This window comes from Dromaius novaehollandiae, chromosome 20 (genome assembly GCF_036370855.1).
Source record: "Dromaius novaehollandiae isolate bDroNov1 chromosome 20, bDroNov1.hap1, whole genome shotgun sequence".
NCBI classification, from domain to species: domain Eukaryota; kingdom Metazoa; phylum Chordata; class Aves; order Casuariiformes; family Dromaiidae; genus Dromaius; species Dromaius novaehollandiae.
The window spans coordinates 12,063,032-12,089,048 of NC_088117.1; the positions used below are offsets into that span (position 1 = coordinate 12,063,032).

The 26,017-nt window shown below is 40.7% G+C and overlaps 1 protein-coding gene across 8 annotated transcripts in view; it reads left to right on the forward strand.

The window, feature by feature from the left end:
- Nucleotides 1-26,017, forward strand: part of DAB2IP (DAB2 interacting protein) — a 209,402-nt gene that overhangs the window by 30,494 nt on the left and 152,891 nt on the right. For 5 of the 8 annotated variants that reach the window (XR_010392404.1, XR_010392405.1, XM_026094376.2 and 2 more), the window contains exon 1: nucleotides 4,111-4,799. The exons of 1 other annotated variant lie outside the window; for it this stretch is intronic. Coding sequence is in view for 3 of the 7 variants with exons in the window: in XM_026094376.2 (XP_025950161.1) it covers nucleotides 4,658-4,799 (142 nt within the window). In the remaining 4 variants the exon portion in view is untranslated. Of the gene's footprint in view, nucleotides 1-4,110; nucleotides 4,800-23,066; nucleotides 23,336-23,654; nucleotides 23,673-26,017 lie in introns of those variants that run through there. 2 more of the 8 variants (XM_026094379.2, XM_064523906.1) reach the window with 2 other exon arrangements.

Sequence of the window (26,017 nt, forward strand, 5' to 3'; positions counted from 1 at the left end):
AAAAACTGGAAAATGCTCTATTATTTCTGTTTTCCCCTGAAAAGTACATTTTATTTTAAAAAACTTTTTAATCGAGTCCATTCTACCTGATCAGAAGAGCTTCAGTTACACATTTTTCTGACTGTTTTATTATCCTGATTTTTTTTATTACATAGTTCCAGCCTGTCTGCTAGATTAGGCATGCTTTACTTGTTTCTTTAATGTCTTTCTGAACATTCTCCTGTTTGGAGGGTGTTCTTGTTTGGAATCACTTGACAATGTTGCTCCTTTTGGTGTGGGTTTTTTTTTCCTCAAAGGCAGGTGTAAAAGCACAGAAATTCACTCTCAGATTGCAGCAGGTAAACTTTCCATGGAGGACCTCTCTTGAAAGGTCCTTTCTGATGAGGTAAAGAATAGGTTTTGAAAGCCTAATTGTTGGGAGGTTGGGACATGAAGAAGGCTAGAGTTGAGTATTTTCAGCACAAACTTCTTTTACACTGCTGCTTGAAAACCAAGTCTGTTCTACTTCTGTTGTTCTAGCTGAATTGAAAGTAAGTTATCCTTATACAAAGGAAATTATCTTCCTCTCTGGCTTTGCATATGAGCTTATGTATTCCTGGTAGCCTTGAGGCAATAAGCCTGGAAATCTTGCAGCTTCACAGTATGCTGAACTGAAAACTGCAATGAATTTATAAGCAAATTCAAGCAGGCATATCCTGCAAGTGTCTACAATCCAGAGAGAACACTGTTATTGCTTTTATGTTTAAAAATGTAGATATTTTGTAGGGATTATTCCCTTACTCCTTTCGCCTTGGACTGTGAAAGAAATATAATTATTTCTCAAAAGTAGTGTAGATATGACAGGCTGCAACCAGTGATTTTTTCCAATATCTTGATGATATTGACCAAGTGCAAATTGGAAATTATGCTGATGTCCACCACTTGTCCTCTCTGTACCAGCTAAGGCACAACTTTATTTTTTGAAAGTCTCAGTTCAGTTCTTTCAGAAAGAATTTGCAAAACTGAAATAAAATTAACTAAAACTGTTGTTCTCTAGAAGATAGTCTAAGTTCAGAGGCCATTAATTAATTGCATAGAGAAACCAGTGTATTCTCATGCCTTTACAAATAGAGCATCTGGGGCCAGTGCTTGGATCTATTGAGAAAGCACTGTAACTTTCATTTTGAGAATAAAGAATTCAAGTTCCTTGCCATAAAATCACAGAGAGTTAAGAAGAATAATCGTTTCCCTCTAAAGCCATTTGGGAAAGTGAGAGGTTTAATGGTAGGAGCTGCCTTGGGAATGTACATTCTGAAAAGCAGTCATTATTTCCCCAGCACTAAGCAATAAACAAATGATAAAAAAGCCAAGTGTTAGCCACTGAGGAGGCACGTCTTCCGTCAGCTTCCATGGACCAAACAGCCCCACTGTAGCTGAGCAAACCCTCCAGCAACTGCTACCCCTTTTGATGTCAAAGCAAACACGCCAATGATTGTGTAGATCTCCATCTCAGAACTTACTTTGGTGCTAATTTAAAATTTATGCACATGCTGTTAGTTTTGGTAAAGGAGTGCAATAAATCCAGTTTTAGGAAGGCTTAATAACGGGATAACACAAATATATGGCAGGGGAGGCCAGGTCAGCTGGATGTTGCAGTTTGGATGGGTATTTAATTTCATGGGTTAGGTTTCTGTTCAGTGTGTGTGTGCGGCGGGGAGGGTTAGCACCCCAGGAATCTGCTGTGTTTGGCTCCATTTGGTCCTTTTACTGAGAGTTTCGGTAGAGCCCAGTGACTGAACTCATTCTGCTGCTTTTCGGAGGGAACAGCCTGGCCGGACCGTGATGTGTTATTGTAGAGACAGAAATTTTAAGGTTGTCAGCTTTTCTCCAGGGCAGTTAATATATCTAACTTTTGCATGTGGTAGATCCTGCTACACACAAAAGAACGTTTGTATCAGGATGTGGCTTTCAGAAAGGGGGGGGGGGGGGGGGGAAGGCAGCTCTGGATTAATTGGAAAGGTCCAGACCAGCCACATTCCCTCCCAAATGGATCATTCATTTTTTTGCCTGCCGCTATGTAGCATCTGAACTTAATGCTGTCAAAAACATTGTTGAAGTAAGAGAGAGAGACAGAGGCAAGCTGGCTAAACTTGAACATAACTCCCAGCCACTTATGCTTTTGTTATAAGGCTGCTTTCTCTTGTCATGATAGTTTATAGTCCCTCATTAACTTCTCCTGTTTTATGGTCACCTGCATGAACATTTCTGAAGGTACTAGGTTGATTAAAAAAAAATCCCTCCACATGGAACAGATGCCTAAGTACATGTGAGAGAATGCACAATGAGTGCAGGCCCGTCACCCCAGCTCTGCTGATCGTTCCCACCTGTTCAAAGAGGTTAGCAAGATCTCCAGTGTCCCTATCTCACCGCATCCCAGGTGGCTTGAGGATGAGTCACCTGGTTCCAATTAAGCAAAACCAGGCTAAGGGAACCTTACCCTTTCAGACCCTCTGAATTTGGGTGAGCTTTTTAAATGTCTTTCTTTAAATGTCGATTTCTATCTCTCCCTTCTTGTTGTTGGGAATGACAGAAAGAAAAACAAATAAGGTAGGCTATTCTCAAGGCATTTCTAATGATAAAAGCGTAATCTTATAAGATTCTCATAAGAGACTACCAGCTCAGTTATTAGGACATAGAAATGCAGAGAGATACCTGAATATTTGGCTTCTTGCCTGTGACAAATCTTCAGTTGAACCTCAATATTTTCAGGCTTTCCCATCACTATCTTATACAAGTTCTTAGCTCTATTTGTGCATTGAATTGACTGCACAGGATGGATCTCTAATCTCCTCGGAAATGTTTTTGGCTGTTCCTGTATTTTGTTTTGTTTTTACCCAAATATCTACCCAAGTATCCAAAAAAAAAAAAAAAAAAAAAAAAAAAAGTATTCTGGATGAAAATATGAAGGCAGATGTGTAGCAGCTGAAGCCTTTTCCTTCTTTGCTGTGATGTGTTGTGTGATTTGGTGAACGATGGTGCGTTTGGGCGGAAGCGGCAGTGGAATGTCCCAGCGTAGCATCGCCCTGGTACGAGGCAGTGGGAGCCTCTGTTGTCCAGCTGGGATCTTGCCTCCTTGACCTGAACTTGTCATTGCCCTGTTGATTGGCTCATTTCTGCACTGCCTAAAAGCTGGCTTGAATTCTTTACGTGTGGCCTCAAAACCAGGCATGGATTTCACTAAAGACTGAAACTTGTTTTTTCTCCTGGAAGGGCCTTTCTCAACTGATAGTCATGTTTTTACTACTCAATATGTAAAATAAAAATGGATTTTGTAAAATTCTAACATTTTCCATGACTGCACAAGTTTATGAAGTTCTGAGATTACAGTGGATGGTTTTGGTGACGAGGAAGGGAATCTTTCTTGAGGAACTACTGTTTTTTTTGTTTTCCTTGCATGAATGAAGCACTAACTAGAGATGTTGCATTGAAGGTCCTGAAGACTGATAGTTTCTGCCTTTTGCTGTTGAAGGTACAACACCAGTAAGGTGTGCAAATGTCACTTTCCGGGAGTTCATCCCACTCTGATCAGGCTTTTGTGTTATCTTGGAGTGTAAATACCAACTTCAGAGAAGAAATGGCAGCACATTAAGTTCTTGGCCACCAGTCTGATCTTCTAAAATGTTATCTATTGCTGTTCCTTCAGAGCATTTCTGTGCCAGCAAAGGAAGGAGCCCAGATGAAGGACTCTAGACAATTCACATCTTACTGTAAATGTGGAGTGAAATTTTATATCTGGTTAGTCTATTTTTTTCTTTTCCTTTCCTCCATGGCTTAAAGTGTTAATTCTGCCCATTGAAATGTAATTTTATTGAGCAATATGAGCCGGAGACAGAATCTTCACTGCCATCAGAACCCAAGTGGTAAATAGGCTCTTTCGTGGGCTGTGCTATAACTCACTTTGAATGTTGAAAGGAAATGGGCCTCCAGGGGAGTCTGGAGCTCTGTTCATTCAAGTTCTAATTAGAGTTTTCCCCTCTCAAGTTTCAGTTTATTTTCCGGGGCTTGTGCTCCATGATGATTATTAACATGTGTCCCATGGCCAGGAAAATTACTTTACCCTTCCCCACTCCAGTCTTTCATAGCTATCTCCTGCTGCAAACCAAGCTGCCTGAAACTACCTCTCTGAAGTGATCTGAAGGCTGGGGCAGGCAGAAACTAGCCAGCACCCTAAGGCTACCCAGAAAGTCTCGTGCAGCGAGCTCTTTACTTTTTCCGGTACACTTTGGTCAGATGTTGCTGTCCAGTGGAGACGATCCAGTCCAGGATTTCTTCCAGCCTTTTCTTCATGTTTCAAGAGCCCAGGCCAACTCTGGCTTCCTATTCCAACTCCAGCAGGCTTATCTTTTTTGGGGCAGGAATTGTTAGTACAGTTTATCTTGCTCGCTGCAAGTCCTCCCTCTGCTGAGACATGTACTCTGGTGCCGCGTTCTTTTTTTTCCCCTCTTTTTAATGTTTTTTTTTTCTTGTTGTTGTTTTTCTTTTTAAATGTATAAAGTGAAGAATTCCTCTTCCCCCCCTCCCCCTTTCCACTCCAAAGAACCAACCTCCTGTTAATTAAACGCTGGAACTGTTGCTACTTTGCCAGAGGGGGAGAGTGAACCTGTGCCTGCATGTGTGTATGTGTAAAATAGATACAAAAATGTCAATGAACAGCAGGAAAAGTTCTGGGAGACCGTCTTACTACTATCGACTGCTCCGGAGGTCACGACTTCAGAGACAGCGAAGCAGATCCCGGAGCCGGAACAGGCCGCTTAGTAGGGGTAATTGCAACAACAGTTCTGTTTAATTGACAGTGCAAAGACATACATTCTGTTGCTTACAGGTAGCTCGGTTACTATAGATAATAATGACCAGTGCGAATATTCATGAGCGTACCTGCTCCCTGTGAAGTGTGTATTGAGCTTTACAAAAGGTCAGTTGCTTGTGTTGTGCTGCAGTCATGTAAGGGGAGGGAGAACTGTTTAATTTTAAGAGCTTAACTCTGGGAGTCAGGCTTGGGTGCTGTTCCTTATGGTGGTTTTAACATGTTATGTAACTTTAATTAAGCCAGTCTTTTCAGTTATCCATAGCTTTTGTTTTTTCTACTGGTATAATTAAGGTAACAGTACTTTTCTAGATAACTGAAATGTATGGAGGCCTAATTGATGATTATAGAGATCTGAAAATCCTTGATTAGGAAATGGTATCTGTATGCAAAGATGCATTGCTAGAACTTGCTCATCTTCATAAGCTAAGTATCACCTGGGTTTCTACATTGCAGCTGAGTACAGTTTCGGGACAGAGTTTTCAAAAGAGCCTAAAGATAGTGCTCCTGAGCATTGTGAAAACCTAGGGGACTTGTATTCCCAAATCACTTTGCACTTTTAAAAATCTTACTCTAAAAGGGCCTATTTGTCCTCAGCAGCAGAAGTTAGGTCCGCAGGGTAATGTGTCTTTAGGGCATAGTCACTCATGCAGCCTATTTATTCTGCTTGAGGCAGCTACTGACCCAGTTGCATTTTTATGAATAAGCCATCCTGACTTTCTCTTGCAATGTGAAATAAACGTTTATTGGTGCTTATGCCTATCCTTAAAGCAGTCAAAGAAGCAGGTGTATTTGAGTCATTTCGCTGTTGGAGTATCTATTCAGCAAGGGAAGAGAGTTGTGCTTGGCCTCTGTTGTGATAAGCCAGTCGTATTTATGATGTCTTGAACTTCTTGGTTGGTATTAATCAAAGCCATTAATTAAAAAGATTTTTCTTGTCATTGTGTGAATAAAAAGCCATAAACAAAAGCACAATCCCCAAACCATATCCTCTATTAGGTGCTTGTGCAAATCCAGACCTATACTTGTCTTGCTGAAGTTGATTCAAATTTATCCAGCAGATTTTAGAGTAGAGTCTAGCTCTACGAGATTTAGCATTGTGCAATGTCCCCTCTTCCTTTCCTGACATTTAGTACATTTTTCAGGATTTTGAGTCATCACTGAGAAAACAATAGGAAGCTAAATCAGACCCTGAGCTTCATCTTTTCCTTTAATCAGACAGTGTTTTTCTTTCCATGTTTTTCTTTCTGTTTTGCCTGTCAGGGAGGAATGTTTGTAGACTCAGAAGCATGTAACAGCTCCTTTTCTCCATTTATTTGTATACTGTTCAAAATCAAAATGTTTTACTGTCACTTCAGTTACTGTGACAAATGAAATGTGTTAGTTTCTGTAAGTAACCCGGTATGAACTTATCGGCATCATTTGTCATGAACACAAGGAATATGCAGGCAGATTTGATTAAAATGGAAATCAGTCCTAATGTTTGTAAGAAATTGGATCTGAACCAACTGAAATCGTCTTGCCGTTGATCTCTTTCTCACTATTGTGTGTTTTTCACAGTTTGTGTCTGGGATTCCTGCCTGCTAGAAGGATTGTAATACTCAGCACTAGTTTAGCTCTTCTCATCTGTAGATCTTGAACTGATTTGCAAACCTGGATAAGAATTTTCTCTTCATTTTCTACATGCTTTTATAAGAGATGCAGAAAGCAAGTTGCGGAATGGTGGTGTCTTACAGCAAGGTCATGCAGTAGGTCAGTGGCAGGAGTCAGTCTAGAGTCGCTACCTGTCGCTGTAGTGCCCTGGCTGCCAGTCTGGAAAGAGTGAAGAAAATGCTAGAATAGAACAAAAGTAAGTATTTTTTGTGATAGTTTTGGCCCACTGGAAGGTTAATGAACAGGAAACTTTAGGGGTGTGGGAGCTGTGCAGAGGGCGAAGATCAGAATGTGGTTCCAGACTCTGGTGTTGGCCTAATGTTAATTTCGAGCACCTTCGAGGCTGCATGCAGGCAGGAACCGAGGGTCACCTTCTCAAATACTGATCTGCAGTGTCATTTGCTATCTTTAGCTAAGATGCACAAAGATCAGATGTCCTTAGTGGGAGGTTACCATAAATTCATGAGTATTGGGGTTATTTCACAGCAATTAGCAGCGGTCTGTTTTGCCAGTTCTGTGTTTGTGGGACGTTCCTTTGGCAACATTGTACTGTCTGTGCAGACCTTTGCCAGGATCCCAGCAGTGCCTAGGTAGCCCTGTGGCCCTGTCTGGAGGAGCAGTGATACCTGCAGGTTGAGCTGTTCCAGAGTGTATCACTTGAGCAGTACGCTTTTGCACAGGGAACTTGCTGAGGACCAAGCAGTTGCTACACGTTTCCTGGGGAGGAGGAAGTCTCTGCTGGCACAAAACTCCTTCTTCCCATCTGGAATCATTTACTATTGTCTGTGTTGCATCAATCCTGGATGATAAATCCCTGATGCTGGAGCTGACAGTGGAGCACCCATGAGATGCAGGTGCTGCCATCTGCTGCCAGCATGGCTCTTCTTTCAAAAAGCTGTAACATGCTTGTTTTGCTCTGAGTTGAAGGACCCCTTTCAGCCCACTTAGTCTGTATCAGTCAGTCTGTTTGAATGAGGAAAAGGCGGTGTTTAAAGACAGATTTATATTCTGCCACTTCCCATTCTCAGCCCTGTAAGGGGGGTAATGCCGGCTATCCATGCCTCTCATTCCCACGAGCCTTGCTACACGAACGCGCCTGCTTGTCATTCGCAGGTACGGCGTGCAGCCTGCCAGAGTAGGAACGGTGAAAGCCATGCTGGGGATTATAGCTTGCACTGCTGAATCAGGCATAGATGGTGACTATTATAGCTAAGACCTAGTTTGGAAAATTGGTCTAGCTTCCTGAGGTACAAAGAAATGACTGCTTCCTCAGGAAAACCTTACTGTAATGTATTTTAGATAGGCAAAGTGAACAAAATTTGCATTTTCCTTATAAGTATCTAAGGAATATGGGGGATTGCTTTCTGTTGGGACTCCAGATGCAGACAATCTGATGTAGCATGAGGAAAAATCTATAGGATTTTCATCTGTTTGCTGTGACAGCCAGCTTTTATGCACCTCTGGCAGAGTACAGCATGTGAGAGCATGTGATCTCTTGCAGTTTCCACCAACTTCAGCAAAAGATGCTGTGGCTGGGGCCTGATGTGGCATCCTTAATTTGGTCTCTGCAAGGAATAACTCCTCTGCAAAGGCTATAAAGATAAAGGACAGAGAATACCTGTTTAGTGTGGTCCAAGTAAAGAAGGAGTATGGTGTTATGTAATAGAAAATATTTTCTGATAATCAGTTTTTTTCCAAAGATGTTAGGAATCTAATTTGTGAAATACTTTCTGAGAGGGGTGAAAGTTATGTTGCTTGGACCAGTTCAGATTAGGTTAGATTAAGTGCTGTGCCAGGATTAGTCCTGCACTGGGCTGGGTGATGAATTTGATAGGATCCAATTAATCATCTCACTGCTGTGCTGCCTCCCAGTACCACCAGCAGTACCTCTCTTCTTCCTTCTTATTAAGAGGAAGCTGAAAACCACTGCACTTGTCACTTGAGGAATTGCACCTACTTTGCTCCTGTTAGCCTTTTCTCACAGATATGTGTATATGCTGCCAGCATCTGTCCCCTTGTAGCATAGCACATGACTGCTGAGAGCACAGGCGCGAGCAGGTTAGGATGGGCTGTGCCTGAGGTTGAAGTCTGGAGTATCATTTCCCTGGTTCAGGCAACATATGTCCATTAACCCTTAGCGAGGCTGGGTCATAGCAAAGCTGACTGTTGGCTGCATGTGGGAGTGAGCAGGTTGTGGAACAGTATTTTCTCAGAATGAGCAGTTCCTGTATTTGCTATATTTAATTACCTTAAGGAATTCGCATTAACCCTTTTGCAGGCTGAATGGTGTTTTGGATCGCAGCTTCTCTTAGCAGATAAGGATGACTCCTGGGCTAAATCCTTGATGGAGTGTAGTATGTTTTATCAGAGATTCAGAATAAACACAGAATGGTATGCTGTGAAGAATGCTTGCTGAGCCCAACCTTTTACAAAATGCACCATTATCTTTTACACCTGAGCTAAGCAGATCCTCAGTGTTAGTCCACTGACTCCCACTAAGTTGATCCTGTGCACATCTCCCACATAAAGTGCTGCTACACTGAAAGGTTGGTGCCTCTCTGCATTTGCTCTAAATCACTTGGCAGTAATCTCAGCTAACCCAGCCTCAAACCCCACTTGCCTCATGGAACTATTTGCCAGCCATGTCACAAGAGCAAGCCGCTCTTTGCCATTCAGTTTGTCTCCTGGAAGAAAGTTACTTTTAATCAAGTATTTTGAGTGCTGTATATTAAGGTTGTTATCCTGTGGATTGAGGAATTCCCATTCTTAATTAGTCCCAGAGGTGAATATTTTAGAAGTATACCAGCAATTTTATTTGTCTTTCTGTCAAGTTAGTGCCCACTACTCAAGCCTTGTTAGCTACTTTTTACTTTAACTTGTTTTACTTTTACTAAGCCTGTCTCCAGAAATATGAATGGCTCTGAATGGCTCAGAATCTGCTTCCCAGATGAGACTGTATTTTGACATGCGATGGTGTCTTCTATTCTTGGAGTTCAGAGTTATGCGGTTTGCCCTGGCGCTCATAAGCTCATCACACTTTGGTATTTTCAGCGGTCTGTCCTTTTGAGACGCCCAGGGCTAGAGCAGTCGAAGAACAGTAAAACTGCTGGGGAGGGCAAATCAGACCAGAATGGGAATGCATACTACCAGGAAGCTTGTGTGATCATGCCTGCAGTGTGCTTAAATTAGTGCTGTTTGATGGTGGATAAACGAGGCAGGTTTCCTCCTGCTGTTCATCTGTGTTAGAATGATGATAGTGTCTGAAATCTCCTGGCTCTGTTTACCACAGGGATTTGGGACCCACTGCAGGTACATTAGTTAGATAAAAAGAAAACCTGCAGATCTTCCCATTTCTTCCTTGGACCATCTGTTCAGCTCAGAGATGTGTGTAAATACATGGGGAATCATGGCTGTAATTATGATTACTACCAGGTGATCCAGCTAATGTACAGGAAGATTCTTGGGAGGCTGAGAGGGTAGAAGGAAAATTCTCTATAAAAGCACCTGCTTCTGCCTGAAGCACTTTGGTCTCTGGCTTTCTTCATAGCATCTCTGCTTCTGTTTTATTAGGACCAAAACGAAGGAACAGGTGTCAGTGGCAAGGGTTCTGAAAATTCAGTTTTCCCATAGAAACTACTCATGGGTGCTCGATTCACAGTTCTACATCTGAGCCTGCATTTAATGCCAGGATTCAGCTGCTTTATTAGTCATGAAGAATATGGTCTGTGTGCTCCCAAATCTCAGAAATTACTTTTTAAGTACAATTTTTTTAAATATAATTTACAAGTAAATTGGTAAATTACTGTATCATTTAATTAAAAATTGGATCCTCTGACATATTTTGCTTCCTGGTAATAACATTTTTTGTCCCAATGTGCAACGCAATGGCATAGATACAAGCAAGCTTCCTTTGTAGCTAAACCGTATAGAAATTTCATGCATTTTTCTCTTGTGTTTTCCTAAGTGAAAATGTATTTTACAGCATATTAGTGTATCCTACAAAAAGGAGATGCCATGGAAAGAGGAAAGTTCTATGTCCCTTATTGTTCTCATTTGGTATAAGTGATTATTTGCCCATGATTAACCAGCTCTCCTAAAACAACCTTCTGTCACCCATTTTTCTCAGTGCGACTCAGGCTGGAGGCTGCTTAAATTCTTAGTAAGAAGAATTGGAAATAGTGGTTTGAACCAAACACATCTTTGGCTTCAGCTCTTTCTTCTGTAAAACTCCGTAGGCAATCAGTTGGCATCAAAGCTCTAGGAATTTTAGAACATTTTGAGTTCCTGATCTTAGAGGTTTAGTGTTCCTGATACTGCTGCCTGTGTCAGCTCCCTGCACATAAATGTCTTGCTCGAGTTCTGTTTATCACAGATGCTTTTCAAGGCATTCCATAAAAAGAATTTTTATTAAATACGCTTTCTTCTTCTTTTCCTTTGATGGCTGCTGTGAAGAGAAGACTGACTGATCTTCAGCAAAGCCCAGTATTTTAATACACCAAACAGTGAGAGCTTGGAGGCTAAGGTCAGACTCTGTTTTTTCTCAGCACAGGCTATTCAAAGATACATATATATCTTTTAAGTGATATATGAGAGATCAACTTATACCCAAATAGCCAATACCTTAGAGTTTAAGACACTCACTTGAGAGGAGAGCAGAGACTTGAAAATTGTCCCAGCATGTAACAGAATGACATAACATCAAAGGAAGTTTTATTATATCTATAACTGAAATTCCATACATTTTTCTCTAAACTTTCCTAGCTAAAAATTTATTTTGCAGCATGTTAGCAAGAAGTGATCTACAACAAGAAATGCCATGTGGAACTTCTGCCTTTCCACCTCTGTGGGACTCTGTCCTATAGCCCAGGGCAGTGGCCTAGATGCTGTTTTATTACCTGTTGTGAGGTGGAGGGATATTGCTCTCATTTTGATTAGAAATTTTGTTCTTACTGAAAATTCCCCCTAAGCTCTGTCATTAGGCCTGATCTGGGGCTCTGTAAATAAATAACTCACATAAAATGTATAAATAATACTTGGTTCTTTTCATGACCTACAGTTAATTTTTTTCTTGAATTGCACTTAATTGCAGGCCTTTTAGATTGTTGAAATCACGTGTCTTTCAATGTATGTCTTTTGCCTACACTTGCTCTAAATTAAGTTTAGCTTAGATAGTACTAGCTATGACAAGGTCATATCTAGCTTAGATAGTACTAGCTATGACAAGGTCATGTCAGAATGCCCGTGTCATATCTCAATCTAGCTTTACTGATAGATTGGTATTGGCCAAACTTTATCTATCTCAGAAGAACATTGCCAGAATCAACTAATAAATGAATAAATAAGCAAATAAGTAATTTGACATGTGCTGTCCAAACAGAGCACCTCTCTGCATTTACAGTGAACTCTTTTTCTTGCATGCAAAACCAGTATGTGCTTCTGAGTCTTGATTTTTCTTTCTGTGGTCCCTATATTTAACAAATTAAATAGTCATTGTGAATACAATACCACTATCAGAACCCCATTTATACATCTGCCTAGAGAGAGTACGCTTGTTACTATAACCTCCTCTTTCACACTCACATACTTTACTGGGTTGTTGCGCTCATCTTTTTGATTGCATCTAGAATTTTGTGTCATAAATTTGTTGAAAGAGATCATGTCTGTCTGACAAACATCTAGCAGCTCTTCAATGGCCTCTGGGACTGAAGAACATGATTTTTTTATTTAAAGAAAATGATTCTATATGAGCATATAGGAGTTTGAAATGCACAGTGTTACCCCGGCAAATACAAATGTACCCAAGTGTTGCAGGTATTTATTTTGGCAGACAGAAATCTGAATAAAATATTCCTGTTTCACTGTTATCCTCTGACTCATATCCTACCAAATTTGACAAGACAAGAAATGATTTTGCCTTTTCAGCACATCTTTCTGTACCAGTGGTTAACACTGAATGAGGTAAGGTCAGTAGGAAGCCAAGTCCGGAAAGAAAGATGAGCCTAACAAGATACTACTGGTCAATCTGCCCACTTTGTTCTTTTACACTCCAAAGTAGTGCTAAACAGGGCAGCTGCATTGCCTTGATTTTTTCAAGACATCTGTGAAATCTATTACAGAGAAGGAGTCTTGTAGTTTTGCTGGGATTTCTAGTAAACAACCAGCTTTGGCCCTGATAGGCCAAAATCAGATGACTGCTTGTGTAGATGCTGCAGGTGTTTGCGGAAATAGAACTCTAAAATGAGGAGAGCTGAAGTTTGCTCCATTTTGAGTGCAAGTGCATTCTTGCAGTTCTTACAAACCTCAGCACATAATGCTTAATATTGACTTCACCAGAGAAGTCCTCATAGCGAGGGTGCGAATGCTGCCTGCTGGGAGGTGTAATCCCCATGGGCCAACATCTGAGGCTAGACTGAGTCAGTGACTGTATCTTGAAACTCCAGTTGCTTGGCCATCTTTCAGTCACAAGCCATTGGCAGGCAGGACTAAAATCATATTCAGACTTAGAATCAGTCTTACCATTCTTAATTTGTATTTTTAATTTGCCAGGTTTCATTTCATTTCATTTTCCTTTTTAAATTATTCACTTTAGTAGCCAATAAATAGAATTGCATTGTATTCTGGGTAGCCAAAGGAGTACATGTCAAACACTTTGCCTGTCTTCTGTAAGCAAGATTTATTTAAAGAGTTCAAATGCTGTGCCTTAAAATGTTTATTATTTTTCTAAAAAGCATGGCATAAACACTTTTTTTCATGTAAGGGTTGGGAGTAGGGGAGTAGAGAGTCTAGTTACCAAGATTAGTGATTTTTTTTTTTTTTCCAAGGGTGGTGTCTTTTAAGCTTCAGGAAAAGGAGATCTTCCTGTTCAGCAGTTTTTAATGATCTTTGCTTTGTTTTTCAAGTCTCTTTTGTGGCGTTTTCTATTAGAATTCTTTCCTTGTGGTGTTTCATTGAAATTTTAACAGCATGGCTGACAGATGCCCATAGAAAGATCTGCAGAATTTTTTAAGCTGTACTGTTTGCAAGAAATATTCACGGGCAGCACTGCTATTTTTAGCTTTAGTGTTCCAACTGAGACATTGCCATTTTTGTTCAATGCTTAATCGTCTAATAATCTACAGTCAATTTAATAACTTAGGAAACAGTGCATGATGGAGGAATTCTTGCCCGTGAATTGTTTTGATAGGAAAATAATGTATGTAGAAATCTAAGCATCCCTTTAATAAACAAAAATTCAGAGTCAGTTTATTGTCTATGGAAGGTTAGCTGGACCCTTCAGGAGGAGCATGGTGGTAATGCTTCATGAACCTGATGTGCTGCTGCTGCTGCTGCCCCTAAGCCCTGTCTAGCATGCCTTGAGCTCCTTCTTTTGCCCTTAGGGACAGTGCTGGTGAATGCAACACTGACCTGCATCATCTCCCTTAGAAGCATGTCAGAAATGTAGAAACATCAAAATTTAGCATGTATTTTCTGTCATGAGTGTATCAATTCCTGCTGGATTAAAAATGAGTTAAGTTTTAAGAATTTCCCAGTAGGAGCTATTGTAAACACCAGAGTGAAGCTCCAAGGAGCACTTGCCCTTCTGGTATTTGCATAGTAAGTTAGAAAACCACATGCAGTAAACAAGATTTACAAATATCCCATAGCATCTTGTCTCATTAGTAGCGGAAGCAGTAGTCTGTATTTCCAAAGACACTGATTTCCTGATCAGTCATGTTGTGTGTAACCACTGGACAGTGCTGCCACTTAGTGTCTGAAGCCACATGGCAGTTAAAGCATAAAATTGTGCTCAACTTGCAATGTTGAAAAGCTATGGGGGAGTTTTTGGAGGACACTTGGGTTTTTGGGGACCAATCATTTTACTTGCTTTTGACAGGCTGAGTTACACCTTAGTTCTCTGTATTTACCTCTTTTACTAGCAAGATCTCTCTCACTCTTTTGAGGCCTTTGTATGTTCCTCCTTGTTTGCTCTTTGCTCAGTATGTTGTAACTTCTGTTAAAGAGGAAAGTTACAGAGGGGTGATTTAAGACTTGTTGGATATGAACTTTTTGTGGTGAGACACTAAATAAGAGTGAGGGGAAAGAGGGGAAGGAAAAGGAAGACAGGAGAACTCTAGGGAGTAACTTGGGATATGGGAGAAAGTTTATGCAGGGCGGCATACACACCTCAATTTGGTGTCAGCTGCTGTGGATGTGTGTGTGGGCTGAGGCAGGGATAGTGAGGTTTGCAAGTCAGATTAGCAGCATGAAAAGAAGCAGATTTGGCTAAAGAGTCCAGAATCTTGATGAAATGGGTCAGCTAGGAAGGAGTGTGTCTGCTGACACCCTCTGTGTGGATTACATGTCCATCATGGTGTTTGTGGCACTGTCCCAACATGGTAAACCTCTTCTGAATATCTTCATGTGTAATCAAAACTCTGTCTTATAATAATTTTTTTTAGCATGTTTTATAAGAATTGCAAATACTTTATGGACATGGAAAAATTCTTAAGCAGATGCATTCTTTAACCAACAGGATGTCTACAGATAATTAACCAGCAGGACATCCCATGAATGGTCAGTGATGGCATAAACTCCAGTAACTCTGTATTCTTCTCTGAGACTGTCATTTCGCCCCAACACAGGAGAAGAACTCATGAGTTTTGACTCGTACGCTCTTTCTCTGAAATCTTGACCCCAATCCCATACACAGTGGTGATGTGGCAGCCATAGCTGCAAGTCCCATGATCCCAGAAGCCACATCTTTAAAAGATAATTAAATATAGCAACAGTCTTGATTAAAAAAAAAAAAAAAATCACCAGAGTTGCCAATACTGCTTAGGAGTAACTCAGGTAGTTACTACCCAAGGCATAGCCCATTGAGTGCTGTGACAGAAACTTGGGAATTCTGTCAGCACAGCAGAAGGCATCAGATGTGCAGGCAGTGGATCGCTCGGTGAGGCTGACGGTGGGAATAACTGACTTCATACCATTATCTTAAGAAGAATACACTCCCAGATGCATACTGAGCCACAGATTTTCTTAAACTATCTGTGTTCTTATGCAGTGTTTCAGGCAACTTGAAGACTGATTGCTGTCTTTTTTGCTTATCTTTTGCTTATTTCCCTACCTTAAGTCCTCTCCTTCTGGTCCTAAACTCACTTTCCCCTACCAATGTTGCTAAGAGGGGCAGATTATTCTGGGAAGGAAATGAGCAGCAGAGTTGCTCCCAAGAAATGCAGTGCGTTTTTATCCAAAAGGCACAGGTAATACATGAGAAACAGGTTAAAAGTCCTGATTCAGGTCCAACAAATAATTGCTTCCCAAAGCAGGTTTGGAGGGGTTTCAGCAGTCGTTTCATGATCTCTTACGTATTAGAGTAAGCTTGTCCCCTTTCAGCTGTGGCAGTCCAAACAATTTAGACACAGAGCTGCCTTTTAAAGCTTTTAAACCTGTATTTCCCTGGAAGGTCTTTTACTGTGCCACTAATCCCTTAAGTTATTGCACTGAAGACACTCTATAATCCTTTAATTTGCTCTGGTCCCAATAGAAACAGCGAACTGCATGGGTCAGTTCCCATATTTGGTCATTATCATTTTTGCTTTTTTGATCTTAGACACTAGCTGAGCATAGTTTGCTTTCCTTTTGATCACTTCAGGGAATATTTTAAATTTAGATTTTAACTGCTTGTGAGTGTGTGTGTGTGTGTGTGTGTGTGTGTGTGTGTGTGTTTAAAAATCAACAAAACCGAGAACTTCCTTACTCATTTCATTGGTTTGCAGAGCCTTAAGGTCAGGCTTAAACCAAGTTTTCTCAGGCCCCTTTGAAAATCATCAAATGTAAATGTTGATGACTTAAAAAACTGAAGTCGTACCTGATGCAGAACAGGGGAGGGTCAATGAACAGTACTGTCCACAGTTAACTTCTGGAAGCCTCATGACCCCAGGCCTACAGGAGGCAAAGCTTCTGAGGGAGATTTCTTCTGTAGTGCAGAAAGTAAAGCCTTTCGGTGATGAGTAACACTGGCCAAGTGTGCTTTTCTGAGTAAGCGGAAGTACTTTAAAAGGCAGTCTAGAGCAACACATGGGATTCCCGAATGTGAAATCTTGTTCTGGCAGTTGCTCCTCCCTTGTGTGATGGGCGCATGTTTTTATCGTAGGGTTGTTCTTGAGAGCAAGGCTGGATGTTCTGGTCTGTTACTGGAGGTTCGTTTATGAATACTGGCTAGTCAACATTACTTTAGAAGTTCATTTTAAGACAAGCGTTGAAGCTTTCACTTTGGAGAAAAACATGCCCTATAATAATTGTATAGCCTTTGAGAAATATCGACAAGAAAAAAGGAGGCCAAAGTTTTGCTTCATTAACATTTACACTGAAAAAGGAATCCTCAGATGTTGAGCACTTAATCTTTCTTTTTGAAGAAACCAATTTATTTGAAGTGCAGGTTTCTTTTGTACATTAAGTGCTCACACTTTTGATTTCTTACAGCACTTCTGCATCAGTGAATTTCTCGTAGTGTTGGAGATCAAGCCTGGTCTTGTTCTGAAGTATCCAAATGTGGCAATAGATGGACTGCTGTAAATTTTGGCATCTGGAGTTAAATTACAGGATCCTTCTTAAGCTTCTTGGTTACCATAGTAACAGGTAACAGTCATCCTTCATGATTAAGCAGTGTCCATGGTAACAAAACGAGCAAGTTTTAAATGAAAGATATTTTCCCTTTTCCCTTTGCATTTTTAGTAGTCAAAGGTTAACAGTTACTACCTTTAGACCTCTAGGTGGGAACAAATTTTGATATGGCTGTTGTATTTAAAGTGAGAACATTTATTGTTCATTTAAATAACTTCACTTTTAGGACCAGCTGATTTTTTGGGTGAATACCAGGATAAAATTTGTAAGAGTGGAATGGTGCATTGATCTCCGCCAGGAGGAGTGACTGTTGTTCACTACATGTGCTGGACTGTTCTGCAGTGTTGCACTGTGCTGCTAAACAGCTACCGTATATCTCCCCAGAGTGATTGCAGTTCAGAGGTAAAGGAAGCAATCCCTAAATATACTCTGCATATTTTTTAGGATGGAAAATGCACATGTCAGTGACAGGGTAGGCAGTAACATCTTCTTCCCATTTAAAAATAGGATGGGAAATGCACGGGTGAATGTAATCCTGTTAGACCCCTTGTCATAATCTGCTACACATTTCTCTTTGAAAGTAAACAGTGTATATCACTTTAAAAAAAAAAAAAAAAAGAAAAAAAAAAAAAAGCACCATGATCACTAAAGCAGGACAATTACTATAGGTTAGTTGGATAAAGGATTAGTATTTTGAATGGTGCTTTTTGACTTGGACAAATAGAAAAAAATATTCTGCTAACTTCTTTCATAAGTGATAACTGTAACTGGAGGAAGAACTATATTTTCCTACTTTTTTGTCACTGCTGCTTTTTAACTCTGTCCTTAAGTCAGTTCACCAGGCGAACTACATTTAATTTACTACATTTACTACATTTAGTTCCGCAGCTACCAAAAAATTAGTACTGTACAGTTAGAGAAGAATAACAGATTTTACCTGGGTTTGTCCAGTCAAACTGTATCCTAAATGACCAGTGTTAAATCCCAACCTTCTACTTTCTTGAACAATATCAAAGTTAAAGTAAATGTTAAAGTAATCTAACTTGGATTAATTGGCTCTGGGCATTGAGAATCTTTCAGGCTGATGTAAGAGCTGCAGATACTATGTGAATTTCAAATCTTAATGTTTGGTCTATTATGCAGATGGATGTGAGTAGAGATATGTATGTGACCCCATTTATCTCTCTAATGAAGCACCATCAGTAGAACATCTGTTTCTTTGCTGTAGAAAATCAAATCTCTGATGAATCATGCTTATAAATTAAGTATTTATTTATTTAATTTGCATTTTACCAGTACAAACCTGTTATAGCAGCTACCACGCATGACTGGAAAGAATAGATTAGTGATTAAACTGTGCAAAGGTTTCTTTTGTGTCGTGCTGCTACGTCAGACATAAAGTAAACTGTCCTGACCTGGTCTGTAGTTCAGCTCTCCAAGTCAGCTATTAAAAAAAATACCAGAACAAACAGAAGAACACCTTGCCAGTGAAACAAAACCCTACTGAAGAGAGACAAAGAGCATGGCTGCAATCTGGATTTAGATCTCCTGTCTCATTGGGGTTTCCACTGTGGAACTTGAGCTGAATAGACCTACAGCAGAAGGGAAAATCAATTGCAAACAGATTTTTAATAAAAGCAGTGAGCTCTGAGAGGTTAGGATCCTGGCTAGTTGCAGGGACAGGGGAGCACCTGGTTTTAAGAACAGGTAGGAACTAGGGGGAGGCTAAAATGAGAACAGACTCAAAGTTCTAACTAAAACTTGTAATGAAATAAAAGGAGAATCAGGAAAAAAAAGTAATGTCCACCTCTCTTTCTACATTATTTATTTCAGATTTCTATGTGCCCCTATACTTTTTAGTTCTCTCTGAAACTGGAAGCAAAGAGGGCCAACATACTGCAGCACAGTCTCTTCCTGTGAGATTTCTAGCTCTCTTTTGCAATCCCAAATGTTGTAATGAAGAGGGAGGCCTTGTGGGACCCGTCAGCTATGCTGAAATCACTGAGGGAGGCAGTGTGGCACATGGACAGAAGGGGCGGTCTGCTGCAGGGATGCTGCGAGGTTAGCTAAAGACCCTGTGAGCTTTCGCACTGCTGACCGTCTCACGGGTGTATAGGGTCCCCTGCTCCTACGGGCTGTCAGCCGCCTTCCGTATGGCCCATCAGTCCACAGAGGCAGCAGGCTTCAGCTCGCCGGGGCTCCTGTTAACCTCAAGCAGAAGAGGGTTACATCCATGATGCCTTCTCCCAGATGGCGTGTGCAGGCAGCATGGTTTGTAAGTGCAGTGTGCCTTTGCAGACACAGGTTGGAGTGTGAAAGTTTCTCCATTGTCCTGGATTGCATTTGTGAATAGGCAGCCGTGCTGATTAAGTACGGCAAGAAAGCAGCGTGGTAACAGTTTTGAATCTTCACAGAAATGTTAAGCATGATGGATGAATCTAATTTAAATCTCCCCAGAGCTGACTTCTTGTTCTCCAAACTCTGTGTTGCTTGTCTTTATCATCACATAGGATGCTGATGCTCCACTTCACTTTATCATCCTTTCCAGTCCAGCCAGGGTATTAGCAGTCTCTCCCATCTGGTCCTCAAACAGGCTAGAATTTCATCTTATTCTGATGTATTTTTTAAGTCTGTGCCTGATTTCAATTCTACCCTGGAGAAAAGGCTCCTAATGATAAGCCGTTAGCAAAACATGAATTTGTTCTCTAGACATCACACCAGAGAAAGATAAGTATCATACATATTTTATATTGGAGACTGATAAATAAAGAAGAGAAATACCCAAATATATATATGTATCTAATTAAAAATACAAGACAGAATAAAAATGGAGTTTGTAATGAAGGCTGTTCAATCAGCACAATTTGCTATTTATTTTTAAAAAGGGGGGTTAATTTTCTGGATGCCTTATGTTTTCTCCCTGTCACTGCTGTGGCATGAGGTCTAGGGACCTGCAGCTATGTCTTTTTTTAGTACGTGGATCTGTTTATTCAGTTTTGTTCTACAGAGAAATTAGTGTGCATGTTTTCTGATTCCTCTTGCTGAGATTATCTAGGCTTCCCATTCCTGTGTTTTTCCATCTGCTCTATTTTCTTCTCTCCTTTCCTTTTGGCCCTGCTGGAATAGTCTTTCTTAACAAATAAGCTTAAGCTTTCTCTGAAGGTAAGGAATATGTTTCCCGTCAATTGCCATGAGGGCAAAATTGGGCCCGAAATGACCATCACTAAGCTACAAGAAGGAAGGCACTACTTGGACAGGGCTAGCATCTGTAATGGTCATGTTAACTGGCCTGGGGAGAGCGGTGTTACCTGGTCTCAACAGAGGCATGGTTCCCATCCAGCAGTGGCTGGTGGCATTCCCCATACAGGGGATGGTCCTACAGGATATCGAAACATATGAAGGAGCATACAGAAGAACAGGATGAGTCCTCTTAGCTGTAAGTGGTACTGAACGTTAAACAAAACAGATAAACAACACCAGAAAGAAATCCCACATCCGTAATGTCTCTCACAACCAGGTTTCTGCCATGTAATGCAGATGTCCTTTGTGCTCTTGCTCTGTCAGTGCCTGTTTTTATGTGGGTTAACACAGGCTTCAGCTCCCTCTAGTGAGGCAGCTGGATTCCTGCTATATTAGAGCTACATTCCCTTTACCCCACTGCTGGGTGATAACAGAAACACAGGTAATTCCTACTTTGTAGGGGGAAAGGCCTAACTGACCTTGCTAGAATAGAATAGATGTCAAAACTGGGCAGCCAGAGCCCACCAAAGGACAAGAAATAAGGTGAATAAGTCCCATTTCTGCTTACATGCAACAAAAACCATCTCGGCATGCTGCTGCTAAAAGAGCTCAATTATCCTACTGGTCATATCAGAAAACAGAGGAATAGATACATATCAAGTACGCAGAAAAATAACACAGCTTTGTTCAGTACTAGATTCAAAAGCTATTAATAACCCTTCCTTATGAGCAGTATGAGGAGTATTAAATACTACACAGTACACGGTATCCCGGAGCCTGACACAGCGATGATAGGAGAGCCATTAAAATGCACAGTGTGCTATGGCAAAGGTCAATGTCACTTCAAATCATTATTTAACAAAGTGAAAGAAAAAGCTCTTCTCCCAGAGGGTCTTAGTCCTCCTTTGAGAGAAGGTGGACATAATTTTTTTGCTGATGGGAAACAATTTGGACTGATGTTTTCTGTGAATTGAACTATTTTCTATTTTCCAGCTAGTTCTAGTAAGATCTTCAGTTTACACAAGTGGCCCAGCTACCATTCCGGTAGCTGCAGAGGATCATGTGAGTCTTAGCAGTGCCTCAGCTCCCTTTTTGTGCTTCTGGCACGGGCACAGTCGAGTAAGAGAAGGCATTCCCCCTGTGAAGCTGAATATAGTGTTTTTATAACACTTCGGTCATTTGTGAGGGAAACAAAGGTAATGATCAGAAACTGAATGTTTGGTGTAATCGCTGTGGCTGGCATTAACTACAGGCATACAACCAGCTTCTAATGGTTTAATGGTAACAATTTTGTACCCAAGTATAGCACAAAAGGCAAGTAATGATCCCAGTTAATTTCTGTGTTTTCTACCCAAGTAGTTAGATAAGAAAGATTTTTTTTTTTTTTTTTTATAAGCTGTAGTTCTGTAAACAGCATCCTCATTTGTCTGAAGAGGTAGCAAAAGCATGAGAGCATGAAAAACTTTCTACTTAAAGCAATAAAGAATGGGGAGTAAATCACAGATTCTGGTGCGGAAGAGTCATGGGTGCAGGAGTGAGATTGTTGTGCTTTACAGAAGTGTGTTTAAGCTAGAGATTCTACAGTGCAAAAAGATAATTTTATTCTTATACAGAAAGTGGTGGTGACCTATTGTATGCAAGCATGCATTAGCCATGGGAATATCCATTCTTCATGCTCGTTAGCCTTACTTTTAGATAAATCTGATTTTTGGATGGCATCATTAACTGCCCTGAATATTTGCTCCTCAGCCATTTTCATTTAAAAGTCAATTTTACTGCCAAATAAAGGTTTGACTTTTAACTAGAACTCACCAAGGAATCATTAGAGCAATAGGTTACATGTTAGTTCTCTAGGTAATCAAACAAAGAAACTGGCCTTGCATCTGTATTTCCAGTCATAAAATACATAGTTTCAGCTGACCAGAACAGGGATAGATTATGTTAACAAGTGCATTCATAATCCATCAGTGGTTCTTAATTAATATTTATCCATTAGAACTCAGATATTTTTTGTGTCTCTGCTACCCATTCAAAATTATTTGTGTTCCTTGAAGGAGAAAGTTAGCTCAACTCAGTATTTATTATTCTGCGCCTTTGTTTATTCATAGGGTGACATTCCCCTTTTAAGAAGTTTCACTACTCTAACAACATCTTCTAAACGCCCCTTTAGATTCAGATTAAGGGTCCATCTTTCCTCCTGGACTCCTGCGGCCGCCTAAAACTGTCTGAAATGTAGATTTTTCTCCATCCTCTTTTGAGTGTTCTGAATCACAGACACTACAAAGTCTACTCTCCAGGGATTGTTTTTAATTCAGAAATGCTACTGTGAGCCATGTTAAATAAATCACTTCTGCTACTATGTGCCTCCTCTTCTCCTCTGTTGGGTCTATAAGTAAGGAGTTATTAGATAATGCAGAAATTAGAAGAATAACACCTAAGTTCATTAAGCAATAAAATTAATTCACCAAGTGTAATTGCATGAGCAGAAGACCGGTAATTCCTGTTCTCTCTAGTTTCACAGAAACTCCACCCTGTTAAACTCTCTTGAGGCACATTATAGATGTCAAGCACTAAACCAATGGGGCAAAACAGGGAAATATCAGGTGACCAGAGCAAACCTTCATTGGCGGATCATAACCGAAGGTCAGGCAAGAGCTTGACCCCTTCGAGTACTGCATGCAGGACCTTTTCAGTCAGCTTGTGGTTCTGATGAACTTTTATTATTCTTCGTTATATCCAGACAATCTGGTGAAGTTTTATTGTCCTCTAAAGTCTCCGTTCCTTAAAGCACGTCACTGCAGTACCGGTGAAGGGACCTGGCGGTTCCCAGCCTCCTGCCGCGTCTCTCCAGCACTGCTGGCTTGTCCGGCATTCCAGTCATACTTCTCTTTCTTGCTGCCTCTGATGAAGTCATCATCTCTCCTTCTCCTCTTATTCCTGACTTGTTTGGAGTGCCATGGCATGTGGGTTGCTGACAAGCCCAGCTTCCTTTTGGTGAGTTGAGGGAGACGTTTCTTATTGCTAACTTCTCTGACGTTCATTCAGATTTGCACCTCCCTTTCTTGTTGGGAGTTGGAATGGTTTCATATCAGAAAATCAGCTTGCTGGGAAGTGTCTGCTTGTTAGCTGTTCATTCCAGCTGGTTCACTTTGCTCCTGTTCGTGTTGTCTCTTCCACCGGCTCGTTCCTGGAATTGTGTGTGAGAGGAGAGCAGGAGAGGGGGAGCGTGTGACAGGAGATGAACAACCAGAAAGAGTTAATGTGCTTCATTCCCACCAATGAGAGCATAATCCTGATGATCTCTTGGACTAGCAGTGATTCACAAGAGCAGGTAACACTAATGCAAAGAAATTTCACTTCTCAGATGAAAAGTAGACAGTATTAATATTTGTGCCATGTGTTAAACATAACCACCTGTGCTGTGGCAGTGTCCGAGAAGTTGCAACTAAGAAGACAGCAATGCTGAGCGGGTTAAGCAGGAGCTTGGGTGCCAGGAGATCCTCGCGCAGTCAGTTCTGCTGCTCCTGCCCTGGAAGCCTTGGGGGGATTGCTAGGCTGCTCTGTAACTGTCTCTCAATATGAAGAAGAGACACTGAAGAGTGTGCTGAGGATTAATTATTCTGTTAGTTCAAATGCCTCAAATTAGTTAACAAATCAAATGCGTTTATTACTGTACAGAAACACTTTCAGACATATTCCTAAGCCTTAGGGTCCTAAATTAATGTGCAGTGTTTACAGTGCTATGTTAGTGTCCTCCTTCTGTTGGCAGTGAGCTCAATGGGATGCTTTTCCACCCTAGCAGCTTTAAAAAAATCCTAGTGTAATACACAGCAAGAGGCATTTTGGAACCAATTATGTATAATAACCTCTTAGAGGTTTCTGCTTTTTTTTAATTTCAAGGCAGTTTCTCTTAGTTTTAAGATCTTATCCTGCAATGTGAAAAACCCAAGACATTGCAGCCTCTGTAAATATTTGGAAAAGCAGAAAACGTTTGTTCATTTCTTCTTGCTTCTGTTCCTCTGTGATTGCATAAGGCAGAGGAGCCCCAGCCCAGCATCAGTCTCTGACAGAGATTGAACGCTTCCACTTATGATGAGATTTAGTACATGTTGATGAGAAAGAATTGGGAGGACCCACAGGAGCATGGTTCTGCAAAGTGCACAGTGGAAGTTAGACAGTGTATGAGTAGAAATGCCTAGTTTTTATTGTTCAAGCTTAGAAAAGTGCAGAAAAATGCCATCAATAATGAGGAAGAAATTCATTGAAGTATTTCAGTCAGAATAGCCACAGTTCTCCTCAGTGTGAATTATGAACCTTTTCCAGTCTAATTTTGAGACTTAAGAGCTTCTAAAGAACCAGGTAATATGTTTAGCTGGCCTGATCCAGCTGTCTAAAGGTAATTAGAAATATTCTGATTGCTCATCTGTTTATATCCCATCCCTTATTTGGGTATTACAGTATAGGCTGGTGGAAAGAGGAGAGAATCAGAAAGCCATCCCTTGCGCGCGGGTATCCATTTCTGCTCACTGGCGTCTCTGCTGTTCACTATACCCAAGGAATCATTTTTCAGATCTGGCATGCCTGCACTAAATCCTCATTTAATAGACTGCTGCTTCAGTGATTTGCAGGCCTCCGTGTCATAAAGGAGAGATTTGGAGGTTTTAAGTTCATAAGAAGTTGAGGACTTTGGGACAGCAAATAGTGTCCTGAGATACTACGCGTATAAGCCCTCAAATCAGATCTGATCTAGAGCCAATAAATGGACAAATGAAGGTATAATCCTGGAATTTCTATGAGCTGAGGGACAGTATTCAGCTAACAGAGAAATTCAGTGGCCAGCGAGGATGTTATCTGATAATACCAAGTGCTTCTGGAAATGTCATTCTGTGGTTACTGCCTGCAGTAACACTGCCTTACTCTGGAGTCTTTTATCTTGGGATACGAAATGGTTGGCAGACATTAATTAATGAAACCTTGCAGTGTCCCCATGGGATTTTCAAGATTTTTATTGACTGTGAATCTGAGACAAGGCATTAAAATGTCCAAGGGTCACATAGCAAGTCTGCAACGAAGCTGAGTATAGGACCTTGGACTGTTTCTGTTTGTGCTGTGCTATAGAGGAGTAACAGCAACTTCTCCCTCCCTGCCAGTGAAATCTGTCTGCATAGAAATGAAGCAGAAGTTCAGGAGAGGAGGAAGATGTTTAAGTGTGTGTGAAGAAAAGGCTAAAGTCAGACACTGAATCTGATCTGTATCTTGCTTGTCTTAGCACAAGTGAGCAAGTATGTCAGAAATGACAGAAAAAAGGCTGGAAGGGATTTCAGGGGATTGTCTAGTATCCCTCTGCCCCAGGAGAAGGGAGGGAAGGAAGTTCGTTATACCTCAACCTCTTCTGACAGCGATGTCTTTGTCACTGAAAGTTTTAAAGATAGGGTTAAACATAATAGACAATCAATTCCAAAGTATAACTAACCTTGTCAAGAGATGACTTTTTCTAACGTCTAACCTAAATGTCTTTTGCTGTAAATTAAAACTTATTTCTTTTTCTCCCTCTAGTGGATATGGAGAGCAGTTTATTATCGTAGTCATATAGTGACTTTTTATGTCGTTGCTGAATGCCACGTTGTTACTGCAGGCTTGCTATAGACAGTGCTAGTGCCAGTCACTAGGCAGAGT